This window comes from Canis aureus, chromosome 19 (genome assembly GCF_053574225.1).
Source record: "Canis aureus isolate CA01 chromosome 19, VMU_Caureus_v.1.0, whole genome shotgun sequence".
In the NCBI taxonomy this organism is placed as follows: domain Eukaryota; kingdom Metazoa; phylum Chordata; class Mammalia; order Carnivora; family Canidae; genus Canis; species Canis aureus.
Genome location: NC_135629.1, coordinates 5,927,658 through 5,946,376, shown reverse-complemented (window position 1 = coordinate 5,946,376; position 18,719 = coordinate 5,927,658). Strand labels below are relative to the sequence as shown.

At 49.8% G+C, this 18,719-nt stretch overlaps 1 protein-coding gene across 5 annotated transcripts in view; it reads right to left on the bottom strand.

The window, feature by feature from the left end:
* The window catches only part of FGD5 (FYVE, RhoGEF and PH domain containing 5), a 128,213-nt gene extending 109,982 nt beyond the window's left edge, over positions 1–18,231 (bottom strand). For 2 of the 5 annotated variants that reach the window (XM_077857714.1, XM_077857715.1), the window contains exons 1-2: positions 11,735–11,869; positions 696–3,345 (exon numbers count right to left, since the gene is read on the bottom strand). In XM_077857714.1, coding sequence (XP_077713840.1) covers positions 696–3,345; positions 11,735–11,747 — 2,663 coding nt within the window. In that variant the 5' untranslated portion in view covers positions 11,748–11,869. Of the gene's footprint in view, positions 1–695; positions 3,346–9,899; positions 10,027–11,734; positions 11,870–12,595; positions 12,724–18,113 lie in introns of those variants that run through there. The other 3 variants (XM_077857716.1, XM_077857717.1, XM_077857718.1) reach the window with 3 other exon arrangements.
* Between the last annotated feature and the right edge of the window lie 488 nt (positions 18,232–18,719).

The window sequence follows — 18,719 nt, the reverse complement described above, 5'->3', positions numbered from 1 at the left end:
TGGCAATTATCCACTTGGAATGATCAATAAGGGCATTCAGTCAGTCTTGGGAAGGTGGGGTCAGAAAATCCCTACTGTTGTCAATAATTTCAGTGTTTCACTCTTATTTCCAAGGTGAATGACTCCAAAAAAAAAAAAAAAAAAAAATCAGCTTGGATGTACCTCTTAAAGGCTTCTATTCAGAAATTTAGCTTAAGGCACCTTTAGCTCTTTAAACAATTTAAACAGATTGTCTTTTCTAGTTCCCTTGAATAGAGTGCATATTTACACAGTAAAAGAGTATCAATCTCAATTTAGGGTATTTTCCTGATGGTGAAAGATATTTAGTTTGGCAAGATACCAGGGCCTTCTCTCTTGGTGACTTTCCTGGAGGGAACTAGCAAACCCATCTACCTAGATGAGAAATGTCTCTCAAATAATGGAAATACAAATGCTCACATTTACACTGTATTTGGCATTTTAGACTGATACTCTCACACAGGTGATCATCTCTGATCTCTTCACTGCTGTGAGGCAGCAGGAATCCCATTTCACAGATGGGCTCAGAGAGATAAAGCCACTCACTTCCAGTCACACAGCTAGAAATAAACAGAGCCTGGGGCTAGAAAGCAAGTCCATTCTGTCCCCTACATCTAAGCTTGCCTCTCCGATAGTTACATTTGCCCAAAAACAAAGAAAATATAATTTCACAGTACCTTTCTGCTTCTTGGTCTGTGCTCTGCTGTTTGCTCTCAAAGGCATTGAAGCTGCTCATGTCCACATAGCCATCATTCTCATTTGCTGTGGACAGGGCTCTGCTCTGATCTTCAAACAGTTTCGTAAATGTCCCAGCCCTCGCAGGCCTCCGCGGCGGAATCTGAATATTTTCATAGTCTGAGTTCATGGCTGGAATGTTCTCATAGTCTGAAGTATCAGCATTGGGGAATGAGATGGACCGTGGCTTGGTCAGGGGCAAGGGCAGAAAGGGGGGCCGAGAGCGGTCTTCGAAGGACTCCACTCTGGACACCGTCCTGCTGAAGGGGACACCTTTCCTCTTTCCATCCCTATAGAAGATGAGGGAGGAAGGGGATTCGGAAGCCCGGAGCTTGCCAGTCCGAGCCTTGAGCTGTGGGGAGTTGCTGAGGCTCCTGCGGTCAATTTCCAGAAGCCTGGCAGGCCCGTGGTAGCTGGATTCTGAAGATGACCTGGAAGACGACACGTTGACATCCACGTGGACTTTGTTCTCTGACTTCTTTTTAAATGTCAGTGCCAGAAACTTCTTGAAGGATGACTTCTTCTTCTTGGTGTACTTGTCTGGGGGCTCAGTCTCAATCAGCAGCGAGGGAGAACTCTTTGTGATGGGCTTTTTGGTGATGCAAGCCAGGTCGAAAGGGGGCGGGATGTCGACCACAGAAGAGGGTGTTGAGGTGCCGCTGGAAGGAAGGTGGTTCCTCTGGGAGAAACTCCCAGAGGACCCAATCACACAGGGCAGAGAAAGGTTGTCATCTTTTCTTTTGATTCTATGATCGTCCAAGCTAGATGCCTCTGACTCCCGGTACAAGGAGACTGGAATCTCTCGGCCTTCCACAGAGAACGATCGAGGGTATAAAGTGAAGGCTCTGGGCTTTGCTGGCAAGGCCCTGCTGGCTTCCAGCGGTTTCCCCTCCAATGACAGAACCGTCTTTCTCGCCTCCTTGGTGGCACCTTTAATGCCAATAGCCGAAGAGCCAGCTTCTGGTCCGATTTCTTCTGGGACAGTTTCTGGGACATAGCCAGCCACCTTCCCAGAGTGGGGCCTGGCCCTCGCAATGATGTTCTTCCTGTCAGTGGGGACCAGGCCACCCTCAGCATCAGAGTTCATTTCTTCTTTCGTGCCATAAGCACTCAGAGTGTCAGATGCAGCCTGTGTCTCAGGCTCCTCTCCTTCCCCAGGGACAGTCCCTTGGTCCAGGTCAACTCCCATCTCATAGGGGTTGGTGAGTGCATCGTCTCCAGCATCCTCATCCCCTGTCATTACCACCACATCAGGGACAGAGGGGCCCTCCCCAGCACCATATGAAGCTCTGACAATGGGGTCCTGCTCTGCACATTCTGCAGACTGTGGTTCCTGCTGTGACTCCAAGCCTCCTGCTGACTTAGAAAGAGAAGAGTAGCTCTCGCTACAGAAGGAGGTGCTCTCAGTCGGAAAGAACTCGTAGGGACTTCCTGAGAGTGAAGTCACAAAGTCATCCACACCATCATTCTCAAAAGGAATGATTTGGCAGCTCTCCTCAGCAGGTTCATCCTGCACCGGGTCTCTACCTTCTCGAGGGTCTTCCCCCACCTCCTGGGTGACTGCTGCCATTTCTTCTTGGTCAGTTTTCTCATTTTGGTCAGGTGGCTCATCCTGGTCACCGCTGGCTATGGTATCTTCACACTCCTCCTTGGAGACTTCAGGGTTGACTATAGCCCTCTCTGCCTCCTGGATACTTGAGGCCAAGCCCTCATTCTCTGTGGGTTCCTTGCTGGCATCTTCGGCATCCCCCTCGGGGGGTCTGTCAGAACCCACACATTCATCTGGAGCCCCTAGTTCTCTGTTGGGGGAGCCTTCCTCACCACCCTCCCCTTCCTCCCTGGGTGTCCCAGGGGGCCCAGGCTCCTCGCTGGGAATTGCTGGACCCTCTAAATCAACTTGAGTTAGAATGACATCACTTGGAAGGATTGCTTCTCCATCCCAAGGGCCTCCGTCCTCCAGGTTGTACATGTTGTGCTCTTCCACTAGCTTCTCTTCCTCCTCCCTTGTGAATGTCTGCTCCTCTGCCCCCAGGTCACAGGCACTGTCCTCTACCCCCACATCCTCAGGAGTGGGGGCTGTGCCTCCATCAGCCTCGTCACTTATCACCCCTTCAGCTGGGGCTGCCAAGTCCTCAGCAGCTCCCATCCCCTCCGGGTCACTCTCCTCGCCTCCCTCCTGGCACTCCTCTTCCCCAGCAGCTGGAGATATCATTACTGCATTCTCTGCAGAGGTGCTATCCCTGGGTTCATCCTCTTTTGGTGGAGCCTTGGGGACCACGATGTAATCCTCATCAGCCTCAGACTCGGAGCACTCCAAGTTGGACCGGTGCTCTTCGTACAGTCCCCTGTCGACGCAGAGCAGTTTCCCGTTGCTGCATTTATTCAAACTGTTGATCACGTACACACTGGCTCTCCACTCACTGGGGGTCGACAGCCTGGGTTTAGGGGCAATGGGTGGTTTTGGCCCCCTAGACATGGAGTTGGGACTGTGAAGACTATCAGGCCGGGGTGATGAAGTAAATTTGGGTGTTGTCATTGGCGTGAGGGGACTGGTAGTCTTTGGCTTGGGAGCAACTGGTGGTTTTGGTGAATCTAAAGGATGAAAATAGAGAAAACAAGGACACAAAAAGTATAGTTACCTTTATTTCCATTCAGAGTCTCCCACTTAGCATTTTCAAGGAAACACTGAAGACAGTTTCCCAACCTCTGTGAGCCCAATGTTCTATCTTCGGATTATATCCTCCACCCCATCTTTAAAATCCCTGGACCTCTACTGATGATGCATCCTGTAAACAAAGTGATGTAAACAAAGATCTTTCTTCTGTACATAGTCCAGCTAACAAAACTCAACTCAATGACATACTCCTCAAATAAAGGTGTCCGGATCATTGTAATCATTCATCCAATAACTATATATTAAATGCTTTGTAGGTGCCAGGTACCCATGAGACAATGCTGAACTTGATAGTCACCATCCCTGCCACCCTCATGGAGCTTATATTCATTCTATAGTTAATTCACTGAATACCTACTATCTATATGCACCAGGAAGAGAAGAATACCTCTGCTGAGTACTTGCAGTTAGGTCGGGGAGACAAGACTAACAGAACAATTGGAGGACAGAGCTGCAGACCCTTGCAATATTATGACTGAATAGCCATTATCTCATTCCCTCAAGAGCAATACAACAAAGGTCTGTGACAGTGATGCATGACTCTTCTAAGGGTCACCTTTGAATTCTACGTGCCTTAAGACTGGTGTCTAGCTAACTGCCCTGCATCCAAATTTCATGGGCATCCAAATTTCATAGGAAAAACTACATGGTATTTTCCAACATGGGTATTTCCAAAAAGTCTCTTCCCTTGTGGATGTGGAGGATCTATCTGACCATGTCAGAATAAAGGATGTGGTACAAACTATACACTGTACAACAGGAGTCAGAGAAGCAAGAGTTACCGTGACTAATGAAGACCTCCTGAAGAAGGTGAAATTTTAACTGTATTCTTCAGAATGGGAGGGATCTGGATAAGTGCAAGGGTCAAGAGAATAGCTGCCCACTTCCAAGTTCATCTGTCTTGCCACAGCATGACTCCATGCCTCCAAGTCCCTGGCCACACTGGGCAGAGTGAGGAATGAAGATTTCCAGGAAAGTAACTCCATGCTGACATCTGGGCTTCAAATGCACTGCTTGGCTCCCCACTGCCCATAGATGATGACATACAAATCTCCCCTTGAGCCCCGCCCCATCTCCCAATCCCATCCCCCCTAAGGCCTAGGCCTAGGTTTGACACAGAGCTGCTTCAGAATGCCAGCCTGGCTCATGACATAAGGGAGATGGAGCAGAGGTCCTAGAGGTCTGTCAGCAAACTCTTCCCCTCCCCATGCATTTGACTCCCAGGTAAACCCCTGTAGCACCTAATCCCAGTCATCTGTAGTCCAGGGCTATCTGGCAGAGATACAATGTGAGCCATGTTATCACATATGTAATTTTTCATTTTTTCATAGCCACATTAAAAAGTAAAAAAGAAGCAGGTGAAATTAATTTTAACAATACTTCTTTTTCAATTCAATATATCCAAAGTATCATCATTTTGGATATCATCATGTAAGCAATGAATCATATCTGGCTCAACATGTCATCAATTTACAAAATTTATTAAGGAAATATTTGACATTCTTTTTTGTACTAAGTCCTTGAAATCTAAAGTGTATTTTATACTTTTCGGCACATCACAATTCAGATTAGCCACATTTCGACTACTCAGTGGCCACATGTGGATGGTGGCTATATTGCTGGCCAGCATAGTGCTAGCTGGTTTTAATCCATCTCAGTGGGGCTGTTCCACTGGCACCTCAATTTCAATACATCTGAAGCCAAAGTAAGTATCTCCCCTAAACTGACCGAACTATGTAAAATTTAGCTGAGGAGGCCCCAAAGGAAATTAAAAAGGCCTGGAGTGCAAGAATATAGGTGCCCATGCACCCTGTTCCTGAAAGGGCTTCATTTCGGAGCCTCATTGTTGCACTTTGCACATAAACCTAATGAACTTAGTGGTCTGGTTTTCTAGTGCACAGCTAACTAGGAGGGGGAAGGACTGGCAATTAGAACAGGAACACTGCCAGGTGTAAAATGTGGTAGCTGCCAGCAAGAAAAGGAGAAAAGAGACACAGCTGTCAAGACTCTAAAGGTGAAAGCACGCACTGCACCAACCCCTTAACCCACACCTATATCCACCCACATCAACACCCAGGCCAGCTACTGGCATTCAGATAATAACAGAAAGTCTTCAAGATATAAGAGGCCTTCCAACTCCTTGTTTCCATAAGCAAATACACCCTACTTTAGAAAAATATGTGGGGATCCCTGGGTGGCACAGCGGTTTGGCACCTGCCTTTGGCCCAGGGCGCGATCCTGGAGACCCAGGATCGAGTCCCACATCGGGCTCCCGATGCATGGAGTCTGCTTCTCCCTCTGCCTGTGTCTCTGCCTCTCTCTCTCTCTCTCTGTGACTATCATAAATAAATAAAAATTAAAAAAAAAAAAGAAAAAAAGAAAGAAAAATATCTGTCCAAATGAGTAAAACACAAAACAAAAAACCAACCACAGACAACAACAATAAAAACCCACCCAACTATGTGGAGTTTAAACAGCTAAGCTTTAGCTAATCTGTCATTGTAGAGTAACAGACAGAGTCTTTGGAGCCTGGCTGATTTGGGTTCAAATCCTGACTCTGCCACTGATAAGCTATGAAACTGAGCCTCAGTTTCTTCATCTGTAAAATAGGTACAATAGTAACACCTGTTCTCAAGAGGTTATAAAGATTAAAGATATATATTAAAAGTGCCCAGCAATAGGCGTTCATGTAGGAGTACTCAATAAAGAGAAGCCATTATTATCTAATAATGTCAGTCTTTGCCTACCCCACATCTTCTCCTGCTACAGGTCGTCCTTCACACTGATACATAATATTAGCTTCAAGCTCCCAACATCAGGTGTCAGGCACTGGCATGAAATTATTCTTTGGGGGTGAGGACTCTCATTTCTCATCCTTAACGGGTGGTATTTCATGTGAGTGCCATGAGACCTGACAAAGGGACAGATGGGCCATGAAAAACACCACACCTTGGCTGCATCACTCCCACCCCCACTCCATCCTTCATCCAATCAAGCTATTGATCTGTGGGCGCCAGCTCCTCAAGAAAGGTTACAGTGGGCGTCTGAGGCATGATCCTGCAAGAAAATGCCTTCCCCACAGGATCCCCTAGGAATGACAAGTATCTAGTGTCCATGTCCTACTTCCAGCTCTGAGGTTCAGGATGTTTCACCTGCATCCCCTCTATGACCAAAGGATGCCAGAATCAGAAAGGCTCTGTCTGACCCCACAGGGAAAGATGAGGAAACTGAAGCACATGGTTCTCAGCAAGTCTGGAGCAGGACCCAGGTAGAATGTGGCCTTCCTGCTTCCTGGTCTAGTCACTTGAGCCCTGCCTTCACCCCTTTGCCCTTGAGCTTTCTTCTACAGTGGAGACTCAGGGCTCCCAGCTTCTAGTGAGGCAGCAAAGGGTAAAATTCAAGGATACAGAAGCCAGAGAGACCAGAGACAGCTAGCCAGGTGTCAAATTTACATAAGGCTGAATCCAGAGTTCAAAAGTACTAACTGACCATAAGGTGAATGACTGGCTTCATTTGCTCCCATCCAATTTCTATTAATCAGATTCCATTAAACAGATATTTACTGAGTTCCTACTATGTGATAGGCATCCACTTAGAATCTTTGGACAAATCAATAAACAAAACAAAGACCTTGTCCTTGGTGAACCTTATATTCTAGTAGAGGAAGATAAGCAATTAAAAGGAGAAGCATATTACATTATTGTATGTTAGATGATCATAAATTCTATGGAAAAAGATCTCTCTTTTCTTTTTTCTTTCTTTCTTTTTCTTTCTTTCCTCCCTTCTTTCTTCCCTCTCTCTCTCTCTTCCTTCTTTCTCTCTTTCTCTTTCTTTCAATTTTAAACCAGGATAGGCCTCACTGAGAGGACATTAGAGCAAAGACTAGCAAGATGTGAGGGAAGCCAGGAGTCAGATGATGTGTTCAAGGAGGGCCAGAGTAGTTTGAAGGGAGGGATGAGTGAGCAAGCAACAGGAAGAAGCAGGAGATGAGGTCAGAGAGGTCACAGGGAAGGTGTAGATTATGCAGGGACCCAAGCAGAAGGAAGACATGCATACTCTGGCTCATGTGCTGAAATAAGTTGAAATGGTGTGGATGGATTCAGGGAAACCCATGAGGAGGCACTCGCAATCATCCAGGCAAGAGATGAGATGGTGGAGACTTGGACCAGGTTGGCAGCAGTAGAAGTGGTAAAGAGTCAGATTCCAAATATGAAGACAGAGCTGGCAGGATTTGCTGACAGTATGAATATGGGGTGTAAAAGAAGGGGAGAAGTCAAGGACAACACCAAGGTTTTGAGTCAGAGGAACTGGGAAAGTGAAGTTGCCACCAACTGAATTGGGGAAGGCTGTCGATGCTGGGGAGGAAAATCCAGACTCTAAATTTGCACATGTTAAATCTGAGTTCCCACCACACACTTAGGTGGAGACAGATATCAGGTGTGCTCCTAGATATACCAGCCTGGGTCTCAGGAGAGGTCTGGCTAGAGGTATCCAGCACAGAGATAGAATTTAAGGCCTGGGCCTGGTGAGATCATCAAGTAAAGGAGTGTGAACAAAGAAAAGAGAAAGGCCCAGGAGGGAGCCCCAGTGGCTCTGAGGTTATGAGAAGGAGCCAGGGAAAGACACCAGGGAGGAAGAAAAAAATAAAGATTGTGTGAGAACTTCGGTTCTGCTCCCTCCCGGCCTTCCTCACAAAAAGGAATCCCACAGAGCCCCTGTCCTAAGTAGAAGGTTATCTAGGTCCCAGACCAATTCTGCCTAGAGAAGATGGATGGAAGAGGTAGCTTTGGGGTGCATGTGGAAGGACAAGGAGGATTTTCATAACCAAAAAAGAGGCTGGGCATGCCAGATAGAGGGAACAGAATGTGCAAAGGCCCAAAGGCACTTAGATGCAAGCCCTTTGGAAGTCTGGTAGTCCAGTACAGCAGGGATGGGGCGGGGGGGGCGGGAATTGCAGGATAAATAAGAGCTGGGGCTTCCTCCTCTGGGTTAAGCTTAACTTTCTGACTAACGGGAACCCAGCATGCGTGGGACTGGTAGAAGCTCTGCTGTCTCCTGAGTTCCCCGGGCTGTGGTGTGAACCTTCCTTCTCTTAGTATCACAGAGTCCAGGGTTCATACTCTCTTTGCCCAAGACCTCTTGGCAATTTGCTGTAGCATAAGGTTAACTCCAATGCAGAACACCCTTTGAGCCAAGATGCCAAGAGTTAACTGACAATGGGGAGAATCACAGTGACAGGAGAAAGAGATTTTTAACAGCCTCTGGTGATAGAAATCATCCCCAGCCAGCCCCCATAACTAGTTTATATTTTCTCCCTCTATTTTAATTAAATAGCTGTCACTCACACATTCATGCTGCGGCTTCCTTGCCAGTTACATAGAGGTTAAATGAGAAGGGATATTGGGAGGAGCACTGGGCTGGGAGTCAGGAACTCTGACCTCCACTCCTGGCTCCGACATTGAACTGGAGGTGTGTGGCCTTGGGCAAGTCCCTTTCCCTCACTGAGCTTTGGTTTCCCTATCTGTAGAGTAAGGGCACTGCAACAAACAGTGAGTGAGAGTGCCTTCTGCTCCAGCCAACTACAGCGTATTTAAACTCATGGCTCTTCTGGTGTCCCTATATCCCCTTGTTCAGACCCTGAGTCTGTTTCAATTGCAGTTCACTATATTCCCCCTGGAACTCTCGTAGCCATATGTTCCAAGAGTAATTATCTTCCAATTTCACCTTCCAATTGCATCTTAATTTAACTTTCATTCCTGGGTGCCTGCTGGAATGTCCAAGCCAAGCCTGATGATTTCTAATTAGGCTGCTGTTAAGCTAGTCCAGTGATCCACAACAGGGCACATACTGGGAAGACTGCAGGGACAAAGTGAGAAAAGCATGGGCCCCAGGCTCAGATAGACCCGGGCTCCAATCCCTGCTCTGGCGCACATCGTCTGTGTCATCCTGGGCACATCACTTTGGCCTGAGCCTGTTTCTTTCATGGTAAAATGAAATACTTTCTTTTTCCATAAGGCTGTTGAGAAGTTCAAAGGAAGTAACAGACATACAACAACTAACAAACTCAATTGGCTAAAATCTCTTGTGTACCTACTATGTGTTCAGAAGGTTCTGAAGATGGACAATGTGTGTTTGAAGCCTATCTTGGCTGAGTGACCATAAAGTCAGTGACAATAAAATCCCTGCCACTCAGTTTTCCCATCTATAAAATGGGGATAGTAAGAGCACTTACCTCATAAGGTTACTGTGAAAACTGAATTGAAGTAAAACACTTAAAAGCAGCACCTCATTCGTAGTAAGTGACCAATAAATACTAGCTAGCCAGTATAGCCAGCCAGGTAGCTTATAACATGACAGACACTGTTCCAGACACCTTAGAAGCTTTATTTAATCATTAGAACTCAATGACAAAGATCATACTATCCCCATTTTTCAGATTAAGAAACTGAGGCACAGAGGTGAAGTAACTAACCTCCTCAAGGTCACATAACGAAGTATATGGTGGTCCCGAAATTCAATCGCATGGAGTCTGTGAAGAGCTATGTTACATGATCAGGAAATTCAGAGCATGGCACACAGAAATCATCATGTGAGCTTTCCATCATTGCCATCACACTGAAAAAGTAACCAGGTTTATGCTTGAGGCAAGTTACAGGACGGCTAACCCCAAGAGTAGCAACTGCTAAGATTTCCTGGGACCAAACCTCCCTCTCAGTTTATTCCGGCTCATTCCATCCCCCAGATTCTTAGAAAAGGGAGGGCTTGCCCAAGCCTCAAGCAGGGAAACGTGGGAAAACTGGAACAGCTCTCACCATTGTTTTAAAGTGAGTTTTATTAGGAGTGTAGGAAAAAGCTAGCCTGGCTCTGTTCAGACTGTGCCAGAAGCAGGCAGGAGGCGAACTTCTTCCTCCGAGGCGTGGCTGGCTGGGCACTGGGACCCTGCTCCAGCCCCTCCCTAAGTGGCACCCCTGCTTCCACCACCCCCCATGCCGAGACCCAAGCTCCATCACTGTCCTGGCCTCCACATGCCCAGCAGACAACAGGGCCTGGACACAGGAGGGCAGCTGCCCCACTCCCAAGTCCCCGCTGGTCTCCTTTGTCAAATCAGTCCAGCCAAATGTCTCCTGTCTGCACCTCACTCCTAAGACAATGACTTTTTTCATTAAAAAGACTTAAAAAAGAAAAAACCCCACAACACACACAAGGCAGCAGGATATGCTTCTAAGACAGCCAAAATGGTGGCTTCCTGTTTCTTTAGGGATGTGTGTTTTGGAGTATGGCTTCGGACAAGGGTGTGGGTCCGGGAGAGGGCTGCCTTCTGCTCAATTTTCGGACGAAAAGAAAAAAAGAGTGACTATCCCTCCTTGGCAGGGAAATGAAGTTCGCTGAGACTGCAAACTCTTACAGGGAACTTTCTGCCCTTGGAGTGGATGGAGTCAGGAATCCCGGGACCGGTCCCCGGCATCGCCCATCGGGGTCTCAGTTACTGAATCTGCTAAATGGCACTCCTCAGAAGGGGCTGCTAGTATTCACGACTGAACGCATTCTGATTTCCCGCAATCCCTGAACCCGCAGAGGCGGATCCACATCCACGAGGCGGAGACTCGAGGGACGGGAGGGAACGTCTGGAGTGCGCTCAGCCTCGGGGGGAGCGTCCCGGGGCGGCGGGTCTCCTGGGGGAGCCACAAAGAGGGCCCCAGGCCAGGGCGCTGCCGGGGCGGGCTGCGCGGCGGGCGCGAGTAACGCAGGGCTCTCTCGCCTCCTCGGGGGGCTGAGCTCCAAGTCGCGGGGTCCAGCAGGAGGAGGAGGGGGCCTTTGCACCTCTCAAGGGTGCGCCGCCGGGTCCCGAGGGGCCGGGATGGACCCCGGGGTGGGGAAGAGCTCCGGAAGGACGCCGGGGCGCAGGAGGGCCTGGCGGGGACCCCGAGGAGCCGGGGTGAGAACTCAGGGGCGCGACCCAGTCGCCTCCGCGAAAGGAGCGCCCCCGGCCGCCGCGCGGTGCCCCCGGGTCGCGGTGGGCGCGGGGCGAGGGCGCGCGCGGCCAGGGTGCGGCCTCGCCCACTCCAGCAGGCGTCCCTCGGGCCGGGCGTCCCGGACAGGGGCCCCCGACGACCCTCAGCCCCCCGGGCGAGGGGACGCCGGACCCGCCCAGGCCTCGGCCGCAGCCGGGCAGAGGGGAAGCCCGGGGGGTGGGGGTGGGGGTGGGGGCCCGCGGCTCGCTCCGGCGCCCCGCGGGCCGCAACTTGGAGCGCCCGGCGTGGTCCCCTGGCGCGCGCCTCGGCGCGGAGGCCAAGCGGAGCCTCCTACCTGCTCTGTGCATCTTCCAGCCCGCGCAGCCCGGGGCCGCCGTCGGTCAGGCAGTCGGTCGGTCCCGGCACGAGTCCGCGCGCCGCCTCACTCCATGGCCGCCCCGCGGGGCCCGCACTCCCGGCGCCCGCCCCGCCCCCCGGCGCGCGCTGGACTCGGCGCGGCGCGCAGGGCCAGTGGGGGCGCGGGGCGCGAGCCTGCGGGCGGGCGGGGCGCGGGGCGCGGGGGCGCGGGGGGGCGGCGGCCGGGGCAGCGCGGGGCGCGTCCGCTCGAGCGTCCACGCGGAATGCCGGGCAAGTTGGGGGCGCGGGGCGCGAGCCTCCGGGGGCGGGGCCGCGGCGGCCGGGGGCGGGGCGGGGCGGGGAGGGGGCGCGCGGGGCGGCGGCCGGGGCAGCGCGGGGCGCGGCGGCTCCCGCTCCGGCTCCGGCTCCCGCTCCGGCTCCGGCTCCGGCTCCGGCTCCGGCTCCCGCTCGGGCTCCCGGCTCCGCACCCGGCTCCGCACCCCGCGCGCTGCGCTCTGGACGCCGCGCCTCTGCCGCCGCTGCGCCTCCGCCCCCTCCTAGACGTTTCCTCCCGCTCCGAGGAAGGCTTTTTTTTCCCCTTTTTGCTCAGTCAGGGATCGCTGGAGACGAGGGGCGAGGCGTCCCCGCGCACATTTAAAGGGGCCGTGGTGACTCGGGGAGCCGCGCGAGGTTCAAGGGACTAGGATCAGTTGAGGGGAAGGAGGGAGCCGGCGAGTGGCCTTCCAGGGACCTCCCAGTGCCCTCGTCCGTGGGACCGAGCATCTCTTCCTTTTCAGCCTTGGGTATGCATTCGGCCCTGTATCAAGATCAAGCACAGCTCCCAGCTCCTAGTTCTTACCCTCATGCAGCTTCGATGGGAAGTCAGTGAAGACACAAGATAGATGCGCAGGATCACTTCGGAGAGAGTGATAAGTGCCTTGAGAGCGACAAACCAGGGTAATGGGGCAGAGCACGGACTCTCAAAGTGTGCAGATCAGCATCGGAATTGTTAAAAATGCAAACTCTCAGGACACTCCCCCCGACCCCTCAACTTCCTGAATCAGAAATCCTGTGTCTAACAAACCCTTCAGGTCCCTCTGATGCAAGCTGAAGCTGAGAACCACTGTGTAGAGAAAGGATGGTCAAGGAAGATGGTGACGTTGAAAGGGAGACCTGGTTGGTGAGCGGGTCTCGGTTCACTCAGAGTACACTGGCCAGCACCTCCCAGGGGCACCAGGCCTGCGGCTAGATGGTATGGATGACTCTGGCCAAGGCAGATAGCTCTGCTTCCCGGCACAAGTTGCTGAGATGGGGACAGCAGTGCATAGAAGCTTGGGGGAACTCAGAGGTGCCCCCTCTCCCTGCAGTGGAAAGGGTTCAAGCAAAGGAAAGGCCTTTCGGGGAAAGGAAATAGCTTAAGCAAAGACTTAAAGGTGTGAAAAGCCATCACCTGTTGGAGGAGCTCTAAGGATTGGCTTGGCAGGGAACTAGACAGCTGATGGAAGCGTCCCAATAGGAAGAACAAAGAGGCCGGGATGAGAGGTGGGGATTTTTGTTTTGTTTTCTTTTTTTTTTTTAAGTAATCTCTATGCACAACATGGGACTCAAACTCATGACCCTGAGATCAAGAGTCACATGCTCCACGGATTGAGCCAGCTAGGTGCCCCAAGGGTTCTTTGAATACCATACTAAGGACTTCCTTCCATCAGCCATTGAAAGCTGAGGGCAAGGACTATGTCTTCCATATATAACTGGCTGCTAACATTCATGGAGCACCTAATGTGTGCCTGGCACAATGCTAAGCTCTGTATATGCATTTAAGCTTCATTTCAGCTTCATTACAACCTTATAAAGCTGGTGTCAAAATTCTTTCCATTTTAAGGGTGCCCGGGTGGCTCAGTTGGTTAAGCATCTGACTCCTGACTTCAGCTCAGGTCATGATCTCATGGTTCACGAGATTGACCCTGGTGTCAGGCTCCACCCTGAGTGGGGAGTCTACTTGAGATTCTCTCCCTCTGCCCCTGCCCCCACTCACAGGCACTTGCGTACTATCTCTCTAAAATAAATACATCTTTTAAAAAAAATTCTTCCCATTTTACATTTGGGGAAACTGAATAAATTGCTAAAATGAAATTTCCTGATTCTGTTCTTATCCTTGCTGCTCCATAGCTGCATCTCCAGAACCACCCCAAGGTGTGGCTTGGTCATTTAGTAGTTTGGTTGTGAGTCTGCTATACCAGGGTGCGGGCATTAAGCAATTCCAGCACTCTGTGGGAAGGGTGGCAGGAGGTGTATGTGTATGCACGGTGGGATGTCTCAATTCATATGGAAATTGGGGGAGGAACATGGAACGTACCCCTTCCCACTAGCATCAGCGTTCCTTCTTGTCCATCAAATGGGGAAGAAAAGCCCAGAAATGACCCCTTGCCAAGGTGATGGCTCCAGGGCAGGGGCTGTGTCTGCCCTGCTCAGCACTCTAACCCGGGCATCTTACATAGAACCCACCACTTAGTAGGTCTTCAAAAAATATGTATTGTCCTCAAGGATAGGGTCCAGAACAAAGGTTCATACTACTGTTCAGGATCAGTTTGGTCTTCTGGGATTGAAGGTGGTGGAGGCTAGAGTTTTTGTGATTTTGACCAGCTGTGTTGGGACCTTGCCAGAAGGCAGAATTCCAAGTGGACACGCGGCATTTTACAGCCTTGACTTTGTCTCCCTGAACCTAGATACCTGTGGTCCAGCCTTTGGTCCACGTGGTCCCAGATAACCAGATGTTTTCATTACATAGACGAGACACCTTATTGTTATAAGCATGGCCCATGGAGCAGCAGCAGCAATAGCCCTAGGATGCTTCTTAGAAAGGCAGGACCTTGGGCTCTACCCCAGACCTACTGAGCCAGAAAGAATCTGCATTTTAACATGATCTCCAGATGATCTGTATGCACAGTACAGTTGGAGAAACACTGCCCCAGATAACCCACCCCATTTCTTTTGGGTTGTACTGCCAGAGCATACGAGAGTGAGAAAAGACATCACAGTTTCCCCAGGTTCTCACTGGGGTGAGAACTTAATCCTCTGACCTCTTTCTCCTTATTAATGCATTATTGGAAAGCTGGTATATTTCTGGGTATCTGGGGGCTTGTACCCAGCAGAACTCCTGGCGCATATTAGGTGTTCACTTAAAATATATGAAAAATGCAGGCACGGAGGTGTGATTTGAATTGTTACATGAACTCTTTGGTGCCTGGCACACAAAAGGTGTTCGATGCACACATACTGAAGACAGGAATGAATAAATTTCAGTTAGGTAACGTGCAAAGGCTCTGAAGAGGTTACACTCTTTTTTCCTCAGCATTATGAAAAATCTTATATAGTGTCTTTGCACTCAGCAAGCACTTTCATACACCTAACCAGGTTTTTAGGTTTTTGTTTCCATTTATTTTTATTGTTTAATGACCCCAATATAGAATTAGATAATGTACACTTTCAGGCAAGGGCATAAGGTGTACCACAATTTCCCTAAATTAGAAATGGAATTTGATCCTTTCAAAGGACCTTTTCATCTCTGAACTGCCACAGAGTCCTTAAGCTTCCAGCCTTTTGTAGAGAAACACCTGTGCCTCTGGAATAGAAAATCTACAGCAGAATTTGTGTTATGTGGACAGGCTCTTAATAAACTTTATAGATCCCTGCATAGAAGTGCTGGAGAAGGGGATGGAGATGGTGATGGTGGAGGTGAGAGAGGCGATGTTTGAGGCAAAGGAGTTGGAAGTGGTAAGGGGCCAGAAGTAGCTGTGGAAGTCATGGTGAAGATGGAACATGTAATGTAGTTGGTGATGGTAGAGGAAATAGAGGTAGTAGAACTGATTGATGTAGAGATGATAGACTTGGGGAAGGTGATGAAGGGGTGGTGGAGTTGATCAAGGTACTGGAGGTGATGGAGTTGAGTGAAGTGATGAAGGTGGTGGTGGAATGGAAAGAGGTGATGGACGTGGTGGTGGAATTGGTGGAATTGGGTGAGAGGATAGAGGTGGTGGTGGAGTTGAGTGAAGTGATGGACATGGTGATGGAGTTCAGTGAGAAGATGGGCATGGTGGTAGAATTGGTCAAGGTGATCGAGTCAGGGGGGTAGACATGGTACAGCAGATAGTAGAGAAGGTGGGAGGTAAAAATGAGTGAGTGGATAAATCACTTCAATAGTTGATGCAGAAAGAAATGTGGTTAAAAGTTGAGCTTGTTTCTGGGAGTTAGCAAGAAAATGCAAATAACCTAGGACCCCAGGGTAGGAGCAGGAGAGGGAGGCTCAGATAATTCAATCAACAGCCTACGTCACCCATCGCTGTAGGGCCTGTGCAAAGAAGGGAGGGCAGGAAGAGACTTCATGCTTTGCTAAGCCCTTTCCACAACTGTTGAATTTGGGATTTGAGGCTAAGCCAAGTCTACTTAAAAAGATCATAGCACCAATGACAGTTGGGAAAAAACACAGGTTGAAACTTGTTTAGCTGAAGCCACATATTGGTGTGGAGTGATGGACTATAAAGTGGAAGCACTTATTCCTGTGCTTGCCTTTCCTAATAAAAGAAAATGGATGTGAAAAACCATAAGGCTTTACAAACATCCGGTGCAAATAGTGGTGGTTGGACTTGCTTAGTCCTTATGGAGCTGAGCCATAACCACTCACTGAGCTCGAGGGATGGCTACGAATACCCACAAAGGGCATGACCATGTGGGGTAAGTAGCCCTTCACTCAGGGATTCTTCCCAAGAATTCTGTAAAGGGATGATTATATCTCCATTTCACACAAGGGAAGATTGAGGCCCAGCTGGGGGAATTGATCTGGCCTACAATCCAACCAGGACTCAACCATTCACTTCAAGAATATTGTCTGAGTTCTTAACCACCAAACTACACTATCCTCTCTGTGATGGGCGAGAAGTCTGCCAAGATTTCCATATTTTCCAAATCACTCCTACCATCTCAGTCCTCTCAGTAGACCATGAGCCACCTAGGGTAGGTGTCATACCCACCCAACACAATGGGAAACTGAGGCCCAGAGGGGAAAATTCGTGGCCTGGAATCACACAGCAAGTTAGAAGAACAAAACAAAACAAAACAAAAAAAGTTAGAGGAACAGCCAGTGCTGGAGTCCACACCTCCTGTTATCCAGGCCCAAGCCAGAACTGCAGGGAGCCTGAAACCACACACCTTCTCCTCCAAAGCTGTAGTCTCTGGCTTTGTCTTTTGAGGGCAGTCTGCCTTCGCTTTTCTGCAGAAGCCTGACAGGACAGGGGCATGACACCCATGACCCATGGCAGGGGTCAGGCTTCCCTGACCAGCCCTTCCTTCTCTCTCCCTCTTTCTTTTCCTCTCTCCTGTCTTTCTGTGTGCCCTGGATGGTCAGAGTGGCCAGCAACAACTTGCTCCACAGTGATGGCCCAGCCCATGTCTGCAGGAGCATGGGAAGGGGCATTCAAGGGAACCAATAGTGTGGTTCTGATACATCCAAGGAACAGCTGGGTGGGTGCCTCAGAGCCCAAGTAACTGGGGGTGCCAGGGACATGGCCAACCAGTAGGTTGGGTTGCCAGATGAGTCTGTGGCAATGCGAGCAAACAATACTAGCAAGTGCTGAGAGCTAACATCTACAGAGCACTCTATGCTTCTCACGGCTGTGTGGAGATTTCATCATTACCTCCCTTTCACAGTTAAGAAAACTGAGACTCAGGAAGGTAAGAGACTTACTCAAGGCTCAGAGCTAGTGATGGAGTTGAGACTCGACCTAGGTATTTCTGTCCCCAAGGCCTGTGCTCTTCACATTGCCTCATATTTGTCCAAGAGCATGGTGGCGGAATCAGGAAAAGAATACTTGGTGGCCTTCCTTCCTTCCTTCCTTCCTTCCTTCCTTCCTTCCTTCCTTCCTTCCTTCCTTCCTTCCACAAAAATGCACAGAGTGCCTACGCTATGCCAGGTACTGGGCTGGGTGCTGGATAAACAGGCCCGACTCACTTCATGCCTTCTGGAGCCCCCAGGCCAGCTGAGGAAGCAGGACACCCAGTGGCAAATTATCCACCAGTTTGATGGCAGCACTAATGGGGGAGACACCAACCTCCTGACTCCCATCAGATGCTTTTAGACCCTCAATAGAGGGCTGACCAGTTCCTTGGGGCCTCTGAAATTAAAGTCACCCCTCATTGAATCCTTTAAGGCTCCCAGGCCCCTTCCTCACTGAAGCCTCCTCCCTCACACCTCACACACACACACACACACACACACACACACACACCACAAACGTGTGCAATACGGCCTGAAAGATCAGGATCATCCGAGTAAGCAAATGTCTCCCACCTTTTTTATCCTTGGACCTTCTGGGGCAAATTACCTGCTGCCTGCACACAGCTTAGGTAGCATCAGGTCAAAACAGCTGAAGAGCAGCTCCCATTTCCCGCCTGCCCAAAGCCCCTGCAAAGTGCACAGCTAGCACTGAAGCTGGATGTGGCCATGTTCTAAGAAACAAAGAGCACCCAGGCCCTGTGACCTCATAGACAAGCCTCCCAGATAGGCAGTAACAACACTGACTTACAGGCACAGTCCCAGCCTGTTTCCCCATTGGTAAATCATAATAGCTAGTATTTGCTGAGTGCTTATTTTGTGCACTCCATAAATGTTCTGCATATATTATTAACTCATTTAATCCTCTCAATAAACCTATAGGCAATGCTATTACCTTTGTTACAGATGGGCCTACCACGGCACAGAGGGGCTGAAGCATCTGCCCGGGGATACTCAGCTACTAAGTGGTCCTACGCTGGCTCTGGAGCTGGCTTTCTTACCTACTTCAGCACACAGCCCCCTATCAAGTGGACATGATAACAGTGTCTGCTCATTAAATGAGACAATTCATCTAAAGCATTCAGGAGCGGGGAGAGAGACATAGGAAATGCTCAATAAATGATCATTATTACTTAAATATCTAGTACACAGTTGA